This window comes from Nannobrachium achirus (genome assembly GCF_963921795.1).
Source record: "Nannobrachium achirus genome assembly, chromosome: 22".
In the NCBI taxonomy this organism is placed as follows: domain Eukaryota; kingdom Metazoa; phylum Chordata; class Actinopteri; order Myctophiformes; family Myctophidae; genus Nannobrachium; species Nannobrachium achirus.
Window position 1 is genome coordinate 30740900 of NC_137829.1, and position 25493 is coordinate 30766392.

Genomic DNA, 25493 nt, shown 5'->3' on the forward strand with positions numbered 1-25493 from the left:
GCGAGGCGTTGTGTGCTTGTAGATCGGCTGTTTTCACTAGTTTAAATCATTTTAAAAATGATAAATGCAAAACGAACGGTTTTGGACATACAAGATTTTCACCCGACAATGACGATATCTGAACTGTCACTGGAGTAGCGGGAACGCCACCGTCGCCCCCCGCAATGTTGTGGCCCTCGGCTTGGTACCCTAGACATAATTTGGCCCTTGGGGAAAACTAATTGCGGAACCCTGGTGTACACCCTCTTCTTTCATGAATTGGACGTCAGTTTGTGCTTAGAGAAGATACACACCCCTTTAGTCACTTTATTTACACTATTTAATTACGAACACCTTAGTCACTATTTTTTTTATATAGAATCTAGATATCAATCAATTAGATGAAATCACATTGATTGAAATATTCATTAATCTGCTCTGGTAAAGTAAAGTAAACCGTGGAGAGGAGCTGGGTGAGCAGAATACAGGAAAGGTCGACCTAAAACAAAGTTGACCCAAACTTGTTTCCCAACGGGTCTGTGGCCTTAAGCTAGATGCAGAATAGACCGAAATATAATCTTTGCTTCTGGGGGTCCCTGGAAGAAGATATTTTGCGATAGGGGTCCATCCGTGGAACAAAATATTTTGAGATGGGGGTCCGCGGCCAAAAACACATTTTGGGGGTCCTTAACCACTGATAAGCTGTCATTGAGATGAGTGGGAGGGGATTTTCAATCTCTCTCGTGCCAAAGCATCAATATGACCTAACCATTCTAAGATTAAATGTGTTAATTTCAGATGTAGAATATGTGTATTTTACCGGTGTCACCGAGTGCTTTGAAGCATCTAATCCTCTTTAATAATAGGATTAACTCATGGCCCAAGCCCAGACTTCCACTACACCACCAACCATACACAGCCTGCTTTCATTTCATGTTGGCCAACTGTGTTAGTGACTTTGATTGAACTTGATTGGAGGAGGCTACATTGATTATCAATGAGGTGGTGGCGTGTTTAATGAATTTAAATCGATTGATGAGAGGTAATGGGTCTGTTGGATAAGCTCTCCGCTTGGCTGGGCATCAGGAAGAAAGAGGTGAACGTCTTGTGTCTGGGACTGGACAACAGCGGCAAAACCACCATCATCAACCAACTCAAACCTGCTAATGTAAGTCTGTCTGCAAGCAGCCTCATATAGTAGTTACTGTGTTTATATTAAACAGCCTCATTACTAGTAGGTACTGTTTTATATTAAACAGCCTCATTACTAGTAGGTACTGTTTTATATTAAACAGCCTCATTACTAGTAGGTACTGTTTTATATTAAACAGCTTCATTGCTAGTAGGTACTGTTTTATATTAAACAGCCTCATTGCTAGTAGGTACTGTTTTATATTAAACAGCTTCATTGCTTGTAGGTACTGTTTTATATTAAACAGCCTCATTACTAATAGGTACTGTTTTATATTAAACAGCCTCATTGCTAGTAGGTACTGTTTTATATTAAACAGCTTCATTGCTAGTAGGTACTGTTTTATATTAAACAGCCTCATTACTAGTAGGTACTGTTTTATATTAAACAGCCTCATTGCTAGTAGGTACTGTGTTTTATATTAATCAGTCTCATTACTAGTAGGTACTGTTTTATATTAAACAGCCTCATTACTAGTAGGTACTGTTTTATATTAAACAGCCTCATTACTAGTAGGTACTGTGTTGTATATTAAACAGTCTCATTACTAGTAGGTACTGTTTTATTTTAAACAGTCTCATTATTAGCAGTTACTGTGTTTTATATTAAACAGTCTCGTTACTTGTAGTTACTGTGTTTATATTAAACAGCCTCATTATTAGTAGTTACTCACTGTGTTTATATTTTTACTTTGATAAAAATACACTGTAACATAATGGTGAATATTTATATACAAGTAAAAGACCTGTATTCAAGTGATGACTTCAATACAAGTAAGTAAGTAAAACAAATACTTACTGTACTAAAGTGTGTGAATTCTAAAAACAGATCACATCGTTGCCATGTGTTGCGAACTTGAAGATCGTCTATTTTAGAATTAGCCCAAGTATAAAATAGGGCTCAAATGTTTAGCGTATTTTTGTATTAATAATCTAAATCTAAAGCTGATGTTGACATGCCACGGGGTCTGGTCACTTAGCTTGTACAAATGTAACCAAATGGACCCTTATAACACATATATAAATGAACACTGAAGATTTTATTGTGTAGAACAAACTGTTTTTTATTTTCAGCATTGGCGTCATTTAGGTCCACTGTCATTGGAATGGCAACATGTTAGTCAGGTAACAACCCAGATCCAAATGGTTCAAATTACACCCCAACCATGTTGACATGCTTATGCCATTACCTGTCTGTCTGCCTTTTGTGTGTGTGTGTGTGTGTGTGTGTGTGTGTGTGTGTGTGTGTGTGTGTGTGTGTGTGTGTGTGTGTGTGTGTGTGTGTGTGTGTGTGCGTGTGCGTGCATGCGTGAGAACAGGCACACACTGAAGATATTGTCCCGACCATTGGTTTCAATATTGAAAAGTTCAAGAGTTCCAGGTACATTCATTCATTTATATCAAGGGTTTTCATACTTTTTTTATTATATAGTTTTGACGACTCCACACATGATTTATGGTGCAATTTAAAGTTGTAGTTTAGAAGCCAGGGAGGAGTGTTTCTGTAGACATTTGTAAATGGAAGTATGCAGTATACAGTATAGCCTATCAAGAAAGTAATTGGGTGACAGAAAAGTTATATTATATTTGGTTCCACTTTATAAATATCTGTTGCTAGAACTGGCCTGGAAAACGGCCTATAGCCTTTTTATCGGGTCACAATTGTAAATAAGAAGCTGTTCGTCATTCATTTGTCTTGACTGTTTAAATAAAAGGTTAAAGAGAGAAATTCAATTTTACACCCCCCCCCCCCCTCTGTGCTGTTCAAAAACAAATAAAACACACTTTATGGAAGGATACAATTTTTTTTCTGTTGTCAATGCAGGGTTCTGACAGTTTGAGAACCTACATGCAGTGGTGTAAACTAAGTACCTAAGTACATTTTTGAGTCATTTGTACTTGAATATTTCCAATTTCCTATACTTTACTTCTACTCCACTACATCTCATTTATTTGAATACTTTAGTTAGTTACTTTGTTGATTGATTATTATTACAAAACATACATTAACCACTTCAGCCCTATATACATTTTGGCCATTTGAAAATAGCCGATCTACTAGAACTGCTATTTTCAAATATTTGTATTTGAAAACTTGCGAAATGGGACATTCTGCATAATGAGTATACTTTCTACTTGTGTACTTTAAGTACATTTTGACACCAATACTTTTGTACTTAAGTACATTTTTAATTCCGTACTCCAACTTGTAAGGGTGCCCACACACCAAAATACAATACAAAATAAAGAATCTGCCAATGCATTTCAATGAGAATGGTGCGTTTTTTGCCAGTAGACGATTTCTGCAAAAAAACGATCCATTCTCATTGAAATGCATTGGCGGATTCCACTCTAGGTATTTTGGTGTGAGGGCACCCTTACAGAGTGCTTCTGCATTGCAGTAGTGATACATTTACTTAAGTAAAAAGTTTGGGTACTTTCCCACAAATGCCTACATGTATAGTAATATGGGTGTGAATCTGATCAGATATTTGTAATTTTGTAACTTTTAGAATAGATTTTAAAATGTTACTATTAAAATGGCCTGGCTTCCCAATATTTATGTGACCTGCTGGAACCCTATGTGCCTGAGGTCCTTGGACTTGGCACTAACTAGAGGTTCCGTGGTCAAATAGGGCGACGAAAGATGATAGGGCTTCTGCCGTCAGGGCCCCGACTCTATGGAATAGCCTTCCTGTAGACCTCAGGTTTTCCGGCTCCATAACCATTTTTAAATCTAAATTAAAGACACTTTTTTTAGAAAAGCCTTCTTAAACCCTTAACAGTTAGCCTAGTTCCAGACCCTGAATCGCTAGCCACACCCCTTTATTTTTTTTGTTTTGGCGATTCAGGGAATAATGAATGAATAATGAAGTGAAACGAAATGTCAATTCAGGCTGAGTGTCAGGCTACTTTAACAGTCCCTTTAATTAAAAACTGTTGTTGTGTGCTGTTTGCATTTTTGCATTTGTATACGACATGTTTCACTGTTTGATGTCATTTTGATCATGTTGTTAAGCACTTTGTAAGTAACATTGTTTAAAAAGGTGCTATATAAAAAGTGTTATTATTATTATAATTATTTTATTATTTTGTCTTCATACAGTTTGTCCTTCACCGTCTTTGACATGTCTGGACAGAGCAGATACAGAAACATCTGGGAGCATTACTACAAGTACAGTGCACACACACGCACGCACGCAAACACACACGCACGCAAACACGCACATACATGCAGGCACGCACGCACGCACACAGAGTGATATAATTAATTGAATAGTCAATAGTCAATAATCAGAACATGAGTCAAATTAAACTTTAGTAATTACTGTAAACAAATGGTTCAGTAAGTATCATCAATCATCAGAGAGTTACACAAATCTATTGATTATGAGAATAATTGTTAGCTGCAGGCCTAATTAATAGGCTCTTCTTTCTCTTCTGTTCTTCACTCCTCTTGCATATGTCATCTATGGAGTTCTACATTAGACTGATGCCAGCACGAGATGTCTTTGCCGGCTCCATATATGGAGCTAAAGATCGTCCTGGTCCAAATATGGAATCCATGAGGTCAGACCCCGTGGCAAGTCAGTAGGATGTGTGGAGTATACGGAGCACCAATATGTCAGGGATCTCCATATATAAATATCCTATATCCTTCTGCTGAGATGGGTCTGACGCTCTCCACATGTGGAGCTGACTATCATCACCTGGATCTCCATACAGTGTATGAATCACCACACTGACCTCAAACCCTGGATATCCATACATGGAGACGACTGGATCATCACCTAGATCTCCATATCTGGAGCTGGCCAATAGCTGTACATCTGACCTCACAGACTCCATATATGGATATAGCTGACCTGTTCTGACATCACATGGATGTAATGATGCATTGTGTCCTGTGCTCCCCAGGGACAGCCATGCCATCATATTTGTCATCGACAGTGGTGACAAGTTAAGAATGGTTGTTGCCAAAGAGGAACTGGATACTCTTCTCAACCACCAGGGTAAGAAAACCTACTGTGAGTGTTAGTGGTTGGTTAGTGTCACATAGCCAGGCCCCAAAAACTTCAAAAAGAATCCTTAAATCTGAATGGATCGGATTTGGATTTGGGGTAGATATAAAACCAAAAAACTGCATTGGGATCACTTTGATATTTGATCTGTGATCATAGAAATATCTCAGCAGACATTATGTCAACAAGAAATATGTTTGATTAATCATATAATATTGTTAACTACCAAATCCAAATCTGATCCACTCAGGATAGGGATTAAAAGTGTTGAACTCTTGGGCCCAGATGATCAGAGATCTCTGCCTACTGGTGACGTCTACATTCATTCAATTGGCTTAAACTGGGTTGAGGCCAGTGCCCTTTGGGAGCGATGCCTTTGGGAGCGATGCCCCTTGAGAGCGATGCCCGTTGGGAGCGATGCCCATTGGCAACGATGTCCATAGGGAGTGCTGCCGTTCCAGTATTAGTAGGCGGACGTCTCTGAACGTCTGGCTGTATGTGAGATCACAGTTTCACAAACTGACAAAGATGTGTGTGGGTTTTGTTTTACTATTGAATTGAATGTCTTCAATACTGTATCAGTGGTTCCAAAACAGTGTGCCATGACACAAGTCCAGTTGTGTCTTGGGATTTTGTGACAACCAGACATTATTACGTTCATAAAAAAAAGTTATGAATGATTTTTTTTCCTTTTTATTTTTATTATATCAGTTGGCTAATTGTGCGCACTCATTTCCACAATTGTCCCCCTAATATTTGGCATGTCATTATACTGTAGCAACATTTTAATTTATTTTCCCGAATTATATATATTGTTTCCACAATATTTTTCAAAAATAGCCAACACAAGTGTGACTGGAGTTTGACCCATTGGTGTGTGAGGCTTGGGCACCTAAGTTTAAGAAGCATGGCTGACTGTACAGTAAGCATGTATGTCTCCGTCTCCCTGGTGCAGACATACAGTAAGCCTGTCGGTCAGTTCTCAAACTTCAAGGATCCACAAATGGATTTGCACAGATTGTGGTGATGATAATGCTATTTTTGAAAAGCCAAAGTATAAGATAATGGTTAAAGTGGTTAAAATGATTGTGATGCTATATATTTTCTTTTTTCCTGGGGGTCCCTGGACCCCCGGACCCCACTCTGACATCCACTGTTTCCCTGCTCCAGACATAAAGAACAGAAGGATGCCTGTCCTCTTCTTTGCCAACAAGACGGACCAGAAAGATGCTGTGTCCTCCGTCAAAGTGTCCCAGCAACTGTGTCTGGAGAACATCAAAGACAAACCCTGGCACATATGGTACCCCTTCCTCTCATAGAAGAACTTATACTGTACATATGGTACCCCTTCCTCTCATAGAAGAACTTATACTGTACATATGGTACCCCTTCCTCTCATAGAAGAGCTTATACTGTACATATGGTACCCCTTCTTCTCATAGAAGAACTTATACTGTACATATGGTACCCCTTCTTCTCATAGTATAGCCTACTGTATTATATGGTACCCCTCCTCATTGACCCATTTAGACCTGAAAAAAAGTCTTCTAGATCCTAACAGTTTTCCGAAAAACCCATGTTTCTATGTCAGTGGTTCTCAAACCTTTTCATGTCAAGGACCCCCGTAGGATTATATATTTGAAAATATTTAGTTCCAGGGACCAAGAGAAAGAAGGATTTGCGTTCCAAATAATGTCTGCTTTAAAAATATATACATTCAAAGATTTGCACATTTTGCTTAAAGTTTTTTCTTTTTTTTTATGTTAAAATAAGTGTCAAATAACTCAACAGCTTTGCTCTGTCTTCCAGTGCCAGTGATGCGATCAAAGGAGAAGGCCTTCAGGAAGGGGTAGACTGGCTACAAGGTACAGTACGCTCTGTGTTTGGTGCACACATAGTAAAGGTACTGCATTACAGTTTACAGTTTAGGCATTTAGCAGACGCTTTTAATCCAAAGCGACTTACAATAAGCAGGTAATACATCACTATAATAAGCAAGATAATATGTCAGTACACCAACAACAATATAACAAATCCATAGGAACAGGGGTGTCGCACCAAATTCTGGGACCCGGGTACAAGGATTCACTGTGGGGCCCCTGTGCTTTAACTATTGAAAAATAGCAGATATACAAGCTCACAGCGCGGCACCGAGTGCCGCGCTGCGAGCTTGTAGATCTGCTATTTTTTTTAAATCATGAAAATCTTTGAATATTTCAAATCCTTCTAAGGTTTTTTGAAAAATCTATGTTTCGATGTCAGTGGAGCTCAAACCTTTTCATGTGAAGGACCCCCAAAATGGTATGTATTTGGCCACGGACCCGCATCTCAAAATATTTAGTTCCAGGGACCCCCCCAGAAGCAAAATTTGAGTTAGAAATGTTCGCTTAAAAAATACATATATTCAAAGAATTGCACACATTTTCACGACTTTTCAAAAATAGCAGATCTACAAGCTCGCAGCGCGGCACTCGGTGCCGCGCTGTGAGCTTGTATATCTGCTATTTTTCAATAGCTTTAAGTATAAAATAATTAAGGCCCCTCCACCACCTTGGGCCCTAGTAACTCAGTCCCACTTTCCTACCCCTTGTGACGCCCCTGCATAGGAATATCAATCAAGAAAAAACGTAGACCATGCACTTAATCAGTAAAAAGAAACGTTTCTAAAAACCTAAAAAATACTCACTAGCTTCATGTATGGTCATTGAGTGTTACAGAGTAGTGCTATGGGTTTAGGTGGAGTCTGAAGAGGTGAGTCTTCAGTCCACGGCAGAAGCTAGGGAGTGAGTCTGTATTTCTTTGTGCGACAGGGAAGTTTATTCCACAGTTTTGGGGCCAGGAGGGAAAATCCACCCTTTGTTAGCCTCCTGGTTGGTCCCTGACTGACCAACCAGCAGGCTCTATCTGCCTTGTCCCGCCCTGGTTCCGCCTTTTTTATGTTGAATTAGCTAAAAGATAACTTTTGGAGAAATAAAAACATTTAAAAACATGCTGATTCACTATGCTGCCACTGAGCAGCTCCAATTGACTGAAACAACGTTTGAAATTAGAATTGAGCACACAGAATAACAATATGAAGCAACTGAATTAACATGGCAGTGGATGGAATGTCCCACTGAATGTCCCTCCAAGTCAAAGCAACCAATGGGTGTGGAGAGGGGCAGGACAATGGGCGGGACTTGACAAAGGGTAAATTGTCTATAGGACGAGTGGATTTTTGTCCTGGGGTTTTTACCGAGGGTTCTGTCAGCATCCCTGTGTTGGCTGATCTGAGTGAACGGGTGGGGTTGTAGGGGTTGATCAGGTATGGGTTGGTCAGGTATGGAGGAACGTTACCTTTGGCTGCTTTGAAGGTCAGCATCAGTGTTTTGTATTCAGTGCGGGCCGCAACCGGGAGCTAGTGGAGGGAGCGGAGAAGAAGGGAGACATGTGAACATTTTGGCTGGTTGAAGACCGGTCGTGCTGCAGCATTTTGGATCAGAGAGCATATATGAGAGGTTTAAGTGCACATGCCGGGAGGCCAGTGAGCAAAGAGTTACAATAGTCAAGTTTTTATATGACAGATGTCTGGATGGGCTGACTCCTGGGTGAGGAAGGGTCTGATTATACGGATGTTAAATAGAGTGTGAACCTACAGGATTGGGTGACTGATGCAAAGTGTGCCTAGCTGGCTGTTCAGGACCACACCAAGGTTTCTTGCAGTTGGAACCGAAGTCACCAATGCATTATCTATGGAAATAGTGATATCTTGCATGGGGCAAGACTTAGCTGGGAAGAAGAGAAGCTCTGTCTTGTCCGGGTTCAGCTTGAGGTGGTGGGCTGACATCTACTGTGAGATGTCGGCCAGACATGCAGCAATGTGTTCTTCCACCTGGGTGGCAGAAGGGGGGAGGGCAAAAACAGTTGAGTGTCATCAGCATAGCAGTGATAGGATAGGATGTGAGCAGAGATGACAGCACCAATTTAGTGTACAGGAAGAAAAGGAGAGGGCCAAGTACAGATCCCTGGGGGACTCCGGTTTGGAGGGTTCAGGGGGATGAAAGCAAAGCTTTCCATGACAGGTAAGAGGAGAGCCACTTTAGTGCCTTCCCGGTGATGCCTACTGTAGCCAGGTCAGCAAGGGTTTAAAAAATTAAACATTTTTTTTTATTAAAAGTACTCAAGTAAGCAGAACGTCCCAAAAGGTGTAAATTATTTTAAAATAGACAACCTGCAAGCTTGTGGATCAGTTATTTTCTAATACAAAATATGGCTTAATTGGTTAATGTATGTTTTATCACAACAATAAATCTAAATCGGCACATAACTGATAACCTAAGTTTTCATATAATTGTAGGGTTAAAAAGTACAATATTTGCATCTGATATGTGGTGGAGAGAGTAGTAGTATAGTCATTTCTAATAACCACGTAAAGTAAAAGTACCTTGAAATTTTATACAGTACAAGTACAGTACTTGAGTCAAAGTAGCCTACTATAGTTACTTTCCACCACTGTGCTTTAACCTTTTCAGCGCCGATCGACTCTCAGATCGACATTGTTATTAGGGCGCTCTCTGCCGATCAACTCTCAGATCGACTTTTATATAAAAGCAATTTTTATATTCGATATATTAGTGGCGCAAACGGTTTCCCCTACCTTGTACTGGCTGTAACGATAGACTGTGGAAAAAAAAGGATAGGCTGATGACGTCACTGGTAATTCAGTCCTTCTCTGTGTAAGAGGGCCGCTCCCAGCCGTTAGCCTGCTAACATACTAACAACATCCATAACGCCGCTTCAGTAGGTCGGATTTTCATTCTGATTTTTTTGTGTGGCGTCTGCATCCGACCATTTGCCCGGACGATAGGTCAATGTGAACGATCTGCCACGAATCGTAGATCCGCCCGTTGTGTACTCTGGTGCGCCGCCATTTAAAAACCCATAGAGGAGGAGCTCTTCACACAGCTTCATACAGAGACCTGTAATGTTTACAGTGTTACGATGGCGCGCTCTAGTGGTGTTTTTGGGGGTAGTTTATCATCTCTCTGGTCAAACTCATACAATTGATCACATTAAAATATTAATATTTCCTGGCATTATAAGCGCACATCCATATTTTAAGTTTGCAGGGAATGGGTAATACTCAATGTTTTATTCATGCACTTTACTCATAATACACCTACCGCCTAGTTATTAAATAGTTCTGATATTATCAAATACACGTAAGTAAAACATTGTGGCTTATGTGTATATCATTGTTATTATAGCACTGTATATTCTGAATGCACTAAAGAATACATTGTATACATAATGTGTACCTCTTATTGAGACTACCATTATATTCTCTTGTATTTCTAGAACAAATGACACAGTAAGTATTCTACGTACAAACACTGTGTTTGTGATGGTGGTATGTGTCTAGTTTAGCATAGTTCTAAGCAGGGGCGTCACACCAAATTCTGGGCCTTGGGTACAAGGATTCACTGCGGGCCCCCCATGAATGTTAACTATTGAAAAATAGCAGATATACAAGCTCACAGCGCGGCACCGAGTGCCGTGCTGCGAGCTTGTAGATCTGCTATTTTTAAAAAATCGTGAAATGTGTGCCAAGAAACCTATGTTTCCATGTCAGTGATGCTCACATTTTTTCATGTGAAGGACCCCCCCATCTCAAAATATTTAGTTCCAGGGACCCCCCCCAGAAGCAAAATTTGTGTTACAAATGTTCACTTAAAAAATACATATATTCAAAGATTTGCGCACATATTCACGACTTTTCGAAAATAGCAGATCTACAAGCTCGCAGCGCGGCACTCTGTGCCGCGCTGTGAGCTTGTGTATCTGCTATTTTTCAATAGCTAAAGTTACTAGGGCCCCTCCACCTTGGGCCCTGGTAACTCAGTCCCACTTTCCTACCCCTTGTGACGCCCCTGGTTCTAAGAGATTGTGTCTGTGGTAATTTCTAAAGAAAATATACAAACATTTTCCACTTGAGTGGAAAGATCATTGTTTTTCATGCCATGGCCCAGCTACCGCAAATTCTAGGCATGTTGGGGGCACATGAAAAAATTATACGTGTCCACGTATATTACAATTTGAATTATAATAAAAAAATGGCAATACTGAATAAACACACCCACACACACACACGTTTGTATTACAATACTTTTGAGGATACCAACATTTAAAAGGATCCCTGGCTAATACGACAAATATGCCTTAATAGATTATAATTGTCCTCTATAACTACAATGTAAAATAAAACAAAAACTTAAATATTGTCTTTCTTCTAGAAATAGCTAGAAGCAAGAAGAAATGTCATAAAACCATGTGTGGTCTATCCCTAAATATTGATTTGATGCTCATATTAACCCTATGAAGTATTACGTTTGTTTTTATTTTCACATGCATGCATGCCATAAATTCCATAGCGATAGACCACACATGGTTTTATGACATCATCAACTTGCCACGGGCATTACCCCTTTTGAGTTAAAGATTAGCTAGCCTATTTCTAGAAGAAATAAAATATTTTATGGTTTTATTTATTTTACATTGTAGTTATAGAGGGACACATACTGCACTTGCATAATTTATTATGGCATATTTGTCATATTAGCCAGGGATCCCTTTATAAGGACAGCGATTTTATGAATGCCATTTTGTCATTTTGAACCTGTTCTGAGCCCTTTAAAATAGCCATTGTACAAGCAATGTTGTCACCGGTGCTCTCAAGTATAGCAACAAACACACACACACGCACGCACGCACGCACACACACACATGCACGCAATCTGACTTCTCCTCTCTTCCAGATCATATCAGAACAGTGATGACATGAGTGTGGTCCAGTCATGAAGAGTGAAGACATGGAGGAGAGGGCATCGGCCATGCATTTCATACTGTATAAGCCTTACAACTCCCTGGTCATTTAAACTGGGACCAGGGGTGTCGAACCAAACAGCCAGTTGCGAGTCAGGCACCAAAAGGCCTTGGGGCGGCCCTGGCTCCACCAATCATGTTCAACGTAGATTTAACACTAAACAAGGCTCCACTTCGTTCTCCTGCTATACCACCAACATGTGGGACGCCCTGCACAAGCCTTAAAGGAGAGCAAATCCCTATAGCCTCCTTCAAAATTGGTATGAAATTGGCTGCTACTCGTGACTTGTAAATAGACTAAGCCCCCATGCATGCTCCCACCCCCCCCCCCTTTTCTGCTTTTGTTGATGTCATGCTTTTTCTGCTTTTGAAATTGATGTTATCCTAGATAAAGTACTATGTTTTATCCGTCTTTCTTACAATGTTATATGAGATACATAAAGTGTCGTTCCTGTGTAAATAAGCCGTAAGGCTTTCTAGGATCTCCTTTTAGTTGACCTTGTACCAGTGATTTGTGCTGTCTTGAAACTGTACTTTTTTCTGTTGCAAACTTGCTAATAAACTCTTCAATCAATCAATCCTTTCTATCACAAAACCTGTCAACACTGCCGGTAAGGTGTATGTCATGCATGCTCAGCCACTAATCACAGGATTAGTGTGTTGGAGTAAGGCTATTAAGAGTTCAGTATTAAAATGGCATCTATAGCTGCAAGGCCAGAGAGTCTAATCCTGTCTGTCACTGACAAGTGCTGCTGATTGCAAAGAGCTGGATGGCAGCATTACACACCCAGAGACACAAGGAAGGAGGAGAAAACCAGGAGGTTTGTTTAGAATCTTGTATGTATTGTGATTCTGTATGTAGGCTATGTAACAGCATAAGCTATTATAGGTTATTATTGGATTAGAGAGAAATGGGGTAAGGTGGAACACACACACACACACACACACACACACACACACACACACACACACACACACACACACACACACACACACACACACACACACACACACACACACACACACACACACACACACACACACACACACACACACACACACACACACACACACACACAACCCACATAGAAAGTAACAGTTGAGTTCAATAATATTTTCAATGGGGGTACATTTATAGTAATCAAATTATTGACATTATTGGATGCAATAAATACAAAAAAATATTATTGAACTCAAGTCTCCATGGCATTATGGATATGGAAGCAAAAACCTGCCATATTTAAAATGAAATGGCAAATGCGAAAATGAAATTGAAATAACAGAATTGCGTTTTAATTTTCAGGAAATCGACGCATTTTTGGAGACAAAAATGAATGTAAAATGCAATGGTGTTTACATTTTCCATATACAGGTGCTCATTCTATGACTAAATTAAAATTATAAATAAAAGATCATTTGAATTTGAATTTAAAAAAAATGACAGCTAATTTGTTGACAATATTAAAATGAAAATGCAATTTTGAAAATGAAAATGAAATACAGAAATGCTTTTTAATCTTCAGACAATGAAAGCATTTTTTTAGACAAAAATGAATGTATAATGCAATAGCATTTCCATTTAATGTGCAGTTGTGCTTATTCTATGACAGAATTAAATGTATATATAAAAGGTCATTTGATTTATCATTTTCAATAAAGGCCACGCTAAATAATAGACAATATTAAAATGAAAAAGCTACTTTGAAAATGTAATTTAAATAAGGGTAATGCTTTTTATTTTTAAGCTAATAGATGCATCTTTTGAAACACAAATGAATGTATAATTCAATAGCATTTACATTTCATCTCCATGTGTGCTCAATCTATGACAGATTGTAAAAGCAAACGCAAACCACATTGCTATTTCATTTTCAAATTGTAGCCGCTCATAACCTGACAGAATTCAAATGGTCCTTTGGCTAAAGTGATGGCGCAGGAAAGTGACGTCATAGGAGTAATCCTTCAAAGCTGCCTGCTTATAACCTTGACATACCCAACCCGTACAGTAGATGGCAGTGTACACGTACAGGACTGCAGTGCAGGTCTGGCCAAGCTTCACTCAAGCTCACAACGCTTCCGCCCCCCCCCCCCCCGCCCCCCCGCGACAACCCCCCCGCCCCCCCGCGACAACCCCCCGCGGACCCCCCCCCCCCCCCCCCGGCGCGAGCGAAATGGGTTGTTGAGCTGGGCAGGGATAAATTCAATCACATGAGGTGGAAAAATGTTTGATTACAAGAACCGCCCCCCCCCCCCCCCCCCCCCCGCGCGCGAGCGAAATGGGTTGTTGAGCTGGGCAGGGATAAATTCAATCACATGAGGTGGAAAAATGTTTGATTCTACTTGCAATGTATCAGATCAGATCAGATCAGATCAGTGACAGTCTACTATGACCATTGGATCTCCACTGTGAGTGTCTGTCTGTGAGTGAGTGCCACCTACTGTACGGGTTGGGTATGTCAAGGTTATAAGCAGGCAGCATTGAAGGATTACTCCTATGACGTCACTTTCCTGCGCCATCACTTTAACCAAAGGACCATTTGAATTCTGTCATGTTTTCAGCAGCTACAATTGGAAAATGAAATCGCAAATGGGATTTGCATTTGCTTTTACAATCTGTCATAGAATGAGCACACATGGAGATGAAATGTAAATGCTATTGAATTATACATTCATTTGTGTCTCAAAAGATGCATCTATTAGCTTAAAAATAAAAAGCATTACCCTTATTTAAATTACATTTTCAAAGTAGCTTTTTCATTTTAATATTGTCAATTATTTAGCGTGGCCTTTATTGAAAATGTTAAATCAAATGGCCTTTTATTAAATGGAAATGCTATTGCATTATACATTCATTTTTGTCTCAAAGAATGCTTTCATTGTCTGAAGATTAAAAAGCATTTCTCTATTTCATTTTCATTTTCAAAATTGCATTTTCATTTTAATATTGTCAACAAATTAGCGGTCATTTTTTTAAATTAAAATTGAAATGATCTTTTATTTATAATTTTAATTTAGTCATAGAATGAGCACCTGTACATAGAAAATGTAAACGCCATTGCATTTTACATTAATTTGTGTCTCCAAAAATGCGTGCATTTCCTGAAAATTAAAAAGCAATTCTGTTATTTCAATTTAATTTTCGCATTTGCCATTTCGTTTTAATTACGTCAGGTTTATGCTTCCATATATGGAAGCAAAAACCTGCCATATTTAAAATGAAATGGCAAATGCGAAAATGAAATTGAAATAACAGAATTGCGTTTTAATTTTCAGGAAATCGACGCATTTTTGGAGACAAAAATGAATGTAAAATGCAATGGTGTTTACATTTTCCATATACAGGTGCTCATTCTATGACTAAATTAAAATTATAAATAAAAGATCATTTGAATTTGAATTTTAAAAAAATGACAGCTAATTTGTTGACAATATTAAAATGAAAATGCAATTTTGAAAATGAAAATGAAATACAGAAATGCTTTTTAATCTTCAGACAATGAAAGCATTTTTTTAGACAAAAATGAATGTATAATGCAATAGCATTTCCATTTAATGTGCAGTTGTGCTTATTCTATGACAGAATTAAATGTATATATAAAAGGTCATTTGATTTATCATTTTCAATAAAGGCCACGCTAAATAATAGACAATATTAAAATGAAAAAGCTACTTTGAAAATGTAATTTAAATAAGGGTAATGCTTTTTATTTTTAAGCTAATAGATGCATCTTTTGAAACACAAATGAATGTATAATTCAATAGCATTTACATTTCATCTCCATGTGTGCTCAATCTATGACAGATTGTAAAAGCAAACGCAAACCACATTGCTATTTCATTTTCAAATTGTAGCCGCTCATAACCTGACAGAATTCAAATGGTCCTTTGGCTAAAGTGATGGCGCAGGAAAGTGACGTCATAGGAGTAATCCTTCAACGCTGCCTGCTTATAACCTTGACATACCCAACCCGTACAGTAGATGGCAGTGTACACGTACAGGACTGCAGTGCAGGTCTGGCCAAGCTTCACTCAAGCTCACAACGCTTCCGCCCCCCCCCCCCCGCCCCCCCGCGACAACCCCCCGCGGACCCCCCCCCCCCCCCCCCCCGGCGCGAGCGAAATGGGTTGTTGAGCTGGGCAGGGATAAATTCAATCACGAGGTGGAAAAATGTTTGATTACAAGAACCGCCCCCCCCCCCCCCCCCCCCCCGCGCGCGAGCGAAATGGGTTGTTGAGCTGGGCAGGGATAAATTCAATCACATGAGGTGGAAAAATGTTTGATTCTACTTGCAATGTATCAGATCAGATCAGATCAGATCAGTGACAGTCTACTATGACCATTGGATCTCCACTGTGAGTGTCTGTCTGTGAGTGAGTGCCACCTACTGTACGGGTTGGGTATGTCAAGGTTATAAGCAGGCAGCATTGAAGGATTACTCCTATGACGTCACTTTCCTGCGCCATCACTTTAACCAAAGGACCATTTGAATTCTGTCATGTTTTCAGCAGCTACAATTGGAAAATGAAATCGCAAATGGGATTTGCATTTGCTTTTACAATCTGTCATAGAATGAGCACACATGGAGATGAAATGTAAATGCTATTGAATTATACATTCATTTGTGTCTCAAAAGATGCATCTATTAGCTTAAAAATAAAAAGCATTACCCTTATTTAAATTACATTTTCAAAGTAGCTTTTTCATTTTAATATTGTCAATTATTTAGCGTGGCCTTTATTGAAAATGTTAAATCAAATGGCCTTTTATTAAATGGAAATGCTATTGCATTATACATTCATTTTTGTCTCAAAGAATGCTTTCATTGTCTGAAGATTAAAAAGCATTTCTCTATTTCATTTTCATTTTCAAAATTGCATTTTCATTTTAATATTGTCAACAAATTAGCGGTCATTTTTTTAAATTAAAATTGAAATGATCTTTTATTTATAATTTTAATTTAGTCATAGAATGAGCACCTGTACATAGAAAATGTAAACGCCATTGCATTTTACATTAATTTGTGTCTCCAAAAATGCGTGCATTTCCTGAAAATTAAAAAGCAATTCTGTTATTTCAATTTAATTTTCGCATTTGCCATTTCGTTTTAATTACGTCAGGTTTATGCTTCCATATATTTCTACATTGCCGTATTGATATTTTCCACCACTGGTGTCATGGTGGTGACATGGTGGCTTGTGTCTCTGTCCCCGTCTCCAATGCTTTGCCTCGGGGGACGTAGGCCTACAGTAAAAGTCTCTCTGCACTGACCTAATGGCCCTGACCGTACGCTGCTGCTGCAGAGGCTAATGGGATCCACACTGATCACCTCCAACACTGGACACTCTCATCTCTGACACACACTGGACAGAGAGACAGACAGACAGAGGGGGTGCAGGAGTGAGAGAATCAGAATCTTTTTTTCTTTCCGTGCGCGCTCCAGTGTTTGTGAGAAGAGAGGAGGAGAGAGAAATAGAGGAAGAGCAAAGGGGTGAAAGGCACAGAATAGGAACAGGTCAACCAATCGATGACATATACATATTCTATGGTTGCAGAAGTTAGAACAATAGAGCGTCAGAGACCTATCACTTCTTCACCATGCAGGGCAGACAGCAGAGTGATGCCTCCTCTCCTCGTTCCTGTGGAACTTGTCAAGATGCATCATTAACACTCGACGGATGATTACAACACTTCAACACCTGTGGACAGGTGCTCCTCAGAGGTAAGACTTTAATATTTAATATTCACTGGTTTAAGTATATATTAGTAGGCTATACTTGGTTTAAGTGTATATTAGTATACTTGAACCAGTGATTCTCAAGCTTTTACACTTCAAGGATCCCGGGTTTGTTAATTATTTTCTGAGTTACAGATCTTCAAGGGTCCATTTGGACCGCTGGGGGTCCCCGAACCTGATGTTTTCGAAACAGTAACTATAAAACCCATGGGAAAAGTACAAAACATTTTTTACCTATGTAAAAGTATCAATACCACAATGTAGAAATACTTTGTTACAAGTAAAAGGCCGGTGTTCATAATTTACTTGAGTAAGAGTAGGCCTAGAAAAGTATCAAAATCAAAATATACTAAAATATACAAAATGTACCAAAAGTAAAAGTAAAAGTACTCAGCAGTAGGCCTATGTCCCATTGCACAGGTTCGTCATGTATAAACATCTTTTGAAAATAGCAGATCTACAAGCTCACAGAGCTGCAGTTTTACAAGTTCAGTGCATGAGCTTGTAGTTCGGCTATACTGTATATAAGTATATCGGGCTGAAGTGGTTAATGTTATATGTTTTGTAATAATAATTAAAATCTATAAGCAACTACCGTATAGTAACTAAAGTTGTCAAATAATTGTAGTGGAGTATAATTGCCTCTTCGATGTAGTGGAGTAGAAGTCAAAGAATTTAAAATTGGAAATACTCAAGCAGGCCTAAAGCAAAACATTGTAGGCCTTCAAGTACAGTACTTGAGTACAACTTACTTAATTACTTTCCACCACTGGTCGCCCAAGTGTCAGAACCTGGACCCTCCGTTCCCCCCCATCAACACCAAATATCTGATCTACAAGCTCACAACGGGTCACATTGAGACACGTTTTGTGCTTGTAGATCTGCTACAGTATTTAGGCTGCATGTTTCACCTGTTATGCCCAATGTTCCAAACTAGGGACGTTAGTGTTAATATGCTTAAACAACTATAGAAACACTTTCTGTCTAAACAACTATAGAAACATAGCAAACACATTCCGTCTATGATCTGTTTCAATGTCCTTGAATTGAATGTTTGGGGAGGTCCCCAGGTGATTAACTTAATGTGCAACGTTGTTTTCTCACTCAACATTAAACAAACCAACATAAAGTTTAAGTGTATAGAGGGTATCTGCACATTTCTAAAGTGACAATTTAAGGACCTTTTAATACCTCTAAAATGACAAATTAAACATTGGCCAAATTGCCAAATATTAGAGGCAGAAATTGTGAAAATAGCCGATCATGTAGATCTGCTATTTTCATAATAGAACCGTGTTATACAAAATGTCAACTCTTAGTGCTTGTCAGGGTGGGGGGGTCCCCAGTTAAAACATGATTATTTTGGGGGTCGCAGCCTGAAAAGGTTGAGAACCACTGCACTATAAGCCAGCTAACACGCAATGCATATCAGTTTTATTTTAGTTACAGTATGATTATTCACAGTGAGAAACTTCTCTCATCTTTTGTGCCTGATTTGGCTGTTTTGAGCGTGCTGCTGTTTTTTGCAAAGTGCACTTTGTTGTGCTTTGTCATGCTGTTGTGGTGCTGTCAATCAGTAAGAACAACAGGGCTTGTGTGTGTGTGTGTGTGTGTGTGTGTGTGTGTGAGTGAGTGAGTGCTTTTAGGACTGGGAGAGGCCTCGGTACCGGCGTTGCCAGATTTTGTGAGAGATAAATTAATAAGCAACCAGGTCTATAACAACAAGCCCAAAGAAGCAACTGTAGGCCACATGAGCACTTTAAACCTATATTCTGTATATATATCGGCTATTTGAAAATAGACCATGTGTATACCGATCGATACAAGCTCACGTGTTGTGGATCTGAAACATCGATAACCTGGCACAGGGATCCCTGTCACAAAACATTTTCAGATGGGGGTTTAGGGGACAAATACATTCATTCATTTGGGGGTCCATTACAAATTATTCGAGAACCACTGGTTTAAATGATAATTAAAAAAATGGAAGCAAGCTCAAACCAGTAAGACTCCCTAATCCGGAGATAATCGACCGCCAGGTCGTATACACACACTTTAGAGGGCAATCGTAGCCAATCAGGAGGGAATATGGGAAATGGGACAGATTCATGTTGATGACATGACTTTAAAGATACTGTGTACCACTTTGCGTGATTTTAGGGCAAAAACGCAAACCCGCAACGAACAATAGTGACAAGCATGCTTTACAGAATAAAAAAGCCAAAAGTTGCTTATAAGAAGCAGACATGGCAACAATGCTCAGTAGCAGCCAAGTCACACTGAACAAACATCTGCCTGTCCGTCTGTCTGTCTGTCTGTCTGCCCGGAGAAACATCCGCTGGCCACTGGAGAAAGGCCAAACAATGGCTTTTTGACTCTGTGGTATCATTTGAATTAGTACTGCCTCAATTCATACACAAAGTAAAATATAACTCAGCCTCTCCATTGTACAACACAAGCCACTATAGGGGTTGCAGCAGTTAATATAATTCATTGAATGAATCAATTCAAGATTTGGTAACCAATCATTTAATAAAATAAATCGATTAATAATCTAACGATCTGCATGACACTGAATGCTTGTATTAGCAGGATTGTTAACAGTACAGGTAGGACAGGAAAGGTCATGCTAAAAGCCCCCCAGGAGGCTTGTTTCCAATGCGGTCCATTTGCAGAGTTTACAAGGAGTCTCCTTCACTGAATCACAGAGCTTTTAGTAATATCTACTGTCATAAGTAGTCTCCTACACTGAATAGTAGAGCTTTTAGTAATATCTACTGTCATAAGGAGTCTCCTACACTGAATAGTAGAGCTTTTAGTAATATCTACTGTCATGTCTGCCACTGGTAGAACTGATAAGAGTGATGGAAGTACAGTACTCACATTTTTGAGCGGTGGTAAACCGCTCCATAGAGTGGCCGTGCGTGTGTCTGTAGCCTCTTTTCCTCAGCGTTTTGCCATAGCAATGTGTTTTCCTCAGTGTTTTGCCATAGCAATGTGTGCACGTGTAGCCATATTACATCATATTACATCACCAATTATCTGCAACCACTATCTGTAGCCACTTTTCCTCAGCGTTTTGCCATAGCATTGTTTTCCTCAGCGTTTTGCCATAGCAATATGTGTGTGTAGCCATATTACATCATATTACATCACCAATTATCTGTAGCCACTTTTCCTCAGCGTTTTGCCATAGCAATGTGTTTTCCTCAGTGTTTTGCCATAGCAATATGTGTGTGTGTGTGTGTAGCCATATTACATCACCAATTACATCCTAGACCTATCTGTAGCCACTTTTCCTCAGCGCTTTGCCATAGCAATGTGTTTTCCTCAGCGTTTTGCCATAGCAATGTGCGTGTGTGTAGCCTGTATTACATCACCAATTGAAGACGTTATGCAAGCACGACCACCGCTCACTTCACATTGGGTGTGATTTTTTACCTAAGTAAAAGCAGTGATGGGCAGTAGCTAGCTACAAGTAGCTTAGCTACATAGCTTAACTACATTTCTAAGTAGCGTAACGGAAACTAGCTACATTTCTCTGGGGATAGCTTGTAGTGTAGTTGAGCTATATTTAATCAAGAGTAACTAGTAATGTCACTTACTACATTTTCCAAGTAGATGGGCCATCACGGTCTGGATGAATAAATAAATTAATAGAACAGTCATTACAGTAGAGTAGGCTAGTGTCCCCAAATAGTGAAGGGTATACATTTAATTTAAAGCCAGACAGAAGGTTTCCAGTTTCAGTCTGTTTTATAATAAACATTTGTTTTGCCATCATTCTTTGCCTGCATGTGCATTTGTTTGGTGGAAAAAAAGAAGAAAGAAAAAGTAGTGTTGATGTAGCTGGCTATTTTTGTCCTGTAGCTTGTAGTGTAACTTGCTACATTTCTCTGGGGATAGCTTGTAGTGTAGTTGAGCTATATTTAATCAAGAGTAACTAATAGTGTAGCTCACTATATTTTCCAAGTAGCTTGCCCATCACTGAGTAAAAGTATCCTTTTGTATAAATAGTAGGATGTTACAAGTACGGCATTCAAAATGTACTTGATAAGTACAAAAATACTGGCAGCGAAATGTACTTAAAGTACCAAATGTAAAAGTAGGCCTACTCATTTTGCAGAAGGTCCCATTTCACAATGTAGCCTAAATATCCTTTGAAAATAGCAGAACTACAAGCTCACAATGCATCGCTTTGTGGCTTATAAGCTTAGCTTGTAGATTGACTATTCTCAAATTGCCAGAGTATACCTGTATATATATATAGGTCTGAAGTGGTTTTGTAATAATAATCAAAATCTCCAAAGTACCTACAGTAGTAACTAACATTTTCAGATGACTATAGTAGAATAAAAGAAAGACAATATTTGCCTTTGAGATGTAGAGGAGAGTAGAAGTAAACTCATTGAAAATTTGAACTACTCCAGTAAAGTAAAAATAAAAATACCTGAAGTGTATTTAAGTACAGTAGTACTTGAGTAAATGTGTTACTTTCCACCGCTAAAGGCATCAGAAAGTAAAGGTGAATGATAGTGGCATAAAGTAACTAATTACATTTACTTAGGTACTTAAGTAGGCTACAATTTTGAGGTACTTATAGGCCTACTTGAGTATTTCAAATGACCAATACTTTTACTTCTACTCCCCTACATCTCGGATCCAAACTTTGTACTTTTACTCCACTACAATCATTTGAAAACTTTAGTTACTAGTTACTTACTTTTTAGATTGATTATCATTACAAAACATCGATTAAACACTTCAATCCTACAGTATACATTTCGGCCATTTGAAAATAGCTGATCTACAAACTCACAATGCGTCTCATCGCTTGTAGATCTGCTATTTTCAAAAGATTTGTATACATTTGAAAACTTGGAAATGGGACATTCTACATAATGAGTACTTTTTGATACCAATACTTTTGTACTTTTACTCAAGTACATTTTGAATTCTGGACTTGGCAGTATTGATACTTTTACTCATGTACAAAAATGGAGTACTTTTTCCACCACTGATCAATGATTGATTTGAGAGGATTTCTTCGGTAGGGCTTAGTTCAACAGCAGATTGACGATGGTCGATTTATTTGAATGTTAGGCTGAAAAGGGGAAATACAAGTACAATGCATTCACTGGATTGATTGAGTATTTTATTAGACAAAAATGGAGAACAGTATAGTCAATACAATAAAAAATGTTAGTACAGTACAAGTACAGTCAAACACCCTGCCTAAAAGGAGCATCCCAAATAAGTCCTTTTACGGTCTTGTTTACATCAAAGACTTAATTCCATTTCCATTGTGGTCATTGGTCTCCTACTGACATACTGTACATAACAAAGAACAGACATTGATCCCTATGAGCGCACTGTAAAAACTATACAACTCTACAAAACTCTACCAAGGAGGAAGCAACAGAATAAGGTCCAGTAAACTGAACCGCAGTCAATGCTTAACCACCCTTGGGATTTGCATATTCTTGTTGAACATTAATAACATGACATTTAATAACAACATATCAGGCGAGGCAAGTTCATTTGTACAGCACACTTCAAGGCAATTCAAAGCATGCTTTATAAAGCATTTCAGAAGCATTTATAAACACGTTACAAAATGACATTTGAACGCAAAATAAGTTAAAATAAAACAGATAAGAGAATGAAGTTTACTGTGCATTAGAAATGATTAAAACCCTCAGTAACAAGCAGTGGCTAACAGAACAGTCTTCAGCTTTGATTTAAAAGGACAGAGATGTAGCGAGCAAAGCAGAGCCCCAGCTTTCTGGGAGTTTGTTTTCAGATATGTAATGAATACGTCTGAATCTGGGTTCAGAAAGCGGTCCTGTCTGTCCCAGAGGACCTGAGAGGCCTGGATGGTTCATGGTGGCACGAGATCAAAACTATATTTTAGCCCTAAAGCAGGGGTCTTCAACAGGGGGTCCTCCAAAATCTTTGTTAGATTCCTTTTTTATATTAACCTCTTGAACCCTATAGCGTCCATATTCTGAGAACTTTAGCAAGAAATAGCAGACCTACAAGCTCACATGTGAGCTTGTAGATAAGCTATTTTTGGCAAAGAGGTTTGGTGTAGAGGCAAAAAAAGAGCAGACCAAGTCCAGAGTGAAAGGTCAAGTTAAGTATTAACAGTTCAAGTGGTTAAATATCTGAAAACACAAATTGACATGAATCCAAAAAACACTGATGATTGTGCTGTCAAACAATGAAACTGTATGGAATCTATGAAGAGGTTGTGGGGGTCCCTGCTTCATCTCTCTCTCTCAACTAAGGGGGCCTGAAAACGTTGAAGACCCCTGCCGCATTCCGTGCTTTATAAACCAATTCCGTTGCTGTCGGGCAGAAACCTTATTTCCACATTCTAACTTAGTGTTTTTCCCAAAGTGATCATAGAACAGCTTCACACAAAAGCATCAAAAAGTAGCAGATCGGCAAGCTCGAAGCATGGCGCGAAGAGACACGCTTTGAGCTTGTAGATCTGCTACGTTTGCTGTTTTCTTTTTTAAATTTGAATCCTGAAAAGTGACAGTTTTCCATCCGACAGAGATGATTTTGAAATGAAGTCTCTGATTTCTCGGTGAACTGCAGTGATATGATTTACAATCCTATCAGTAAGAACTGAAGCTGCATCAGCTTTCTCAGTCATCTGCAGTCTTCTGATCGATTGCTTAGGGACAGTGGTTCTCAACCTTTTCGGGCCGGGACCCCCAAAATAATCATACTTTAACTGGGGACCCCCCCCCCTCCTCTCTGACAAGCGGGTGCATCTCTCCACTCCGACATGTCTCCTTTCCGACATGTCTCCATTCCGACACTAACCCTATCTCTACCCCTACCCTAAACCTTAGGCCCATGGGGAGTGTCGCCACTCCGACAATAAGAAGTCCATTTCGGAGTGGCGACATGTCGGAATGGAGAGAGCCTCCCCTGACAAGCACTAAGAGTTGAGGCATTACATTTTGTATAACACTGTTCTATTGTGAAAATCTACATGCTCACAACACGCAAGGCGTCGTGAGCATGTAGATCTGCTATTTTCATCTGGGGACCCCCACAATTATTTGGGGACCCCTCTGGGGGTCTCGACCCACAGGTTGAGAACCACTGGCTTAGGGAAACATGTAATGGCACTGTTAAAATATACCATCTATCTCTGTTGACAACAGAATAATAAAATACGGTAACATAACAACATTGATAACAGTAGATAGATACAGTAGTAAATAGTAGGAAGAAATACCATCAGCATCAGTTGAAAAAGGATGGGAACTCATACTTTTTAAAGTAACTAATCTTTAGTTGTGCCTTGTATCTCTTGTTGTCCTCCGGGTCCCACAGAGCTGTAAAAAAAGCTTTGTCATTTCAAAGTTAGTGGCTTGGAACCATAATCTCAGCTGGGGTGTTTTCTGTGAATGTTTAATTTTCTTTATCTCTCTCTCTCTCTCTCTCTCTCTGGTTGGCAGTGCAGGCGGCTCGCCCCCGGGAAGGGGAACGTTAAACAGGTGAAGCTGAACTCAACTTCTCATTAGTAACACATTCAGCCGGCCGTCTTTAACCCAGGACTAAGAGACTTCACTGCCAAGCCAACACCACAGAGAGAGAGAGAGAGAGAGAGAGAGAGAGAGAGAGGCCTGCAGCTCAATGGAGTTTACCATGCTATACTGCCGGGGATGATGCAGCTGAAACG

At 39.3% G+C, this 25493-nt stretch overlaps 1 protein-coding gene across 1 annotated transcript; it reads left to right on the forward strand.

Annotated features, from left to right (window-relative positions):
- Positions 1 to 1024: 1024 nt before the first annotated feature.
- On the forward strand, positions 1025 to 25152 carry LOC308307574 (ADP-ribosylation factor-like protein 6; the record flags this gene model as incomplete). Its single annotated transcript, XM_080752842.1, has 8 exons — positions 1025 to 1147; positions 2245 to 2295; positions 2490 to 2551; positions 4277 to 4345; positions 5089 to 5183; positions 6363 to 6492; positions 7002 to 7057; positions 25145 to 25152. 8 exons carry the CDS (start codon positions 1025 to 1027, stop codon positions 25150 to 25152), a joined length of 594 nt encoding a protein of 197 aa, XP_080608968.1.
- Between the last annotated feature and the right edge of the window lie 341 nt (positions 25153 to 25493).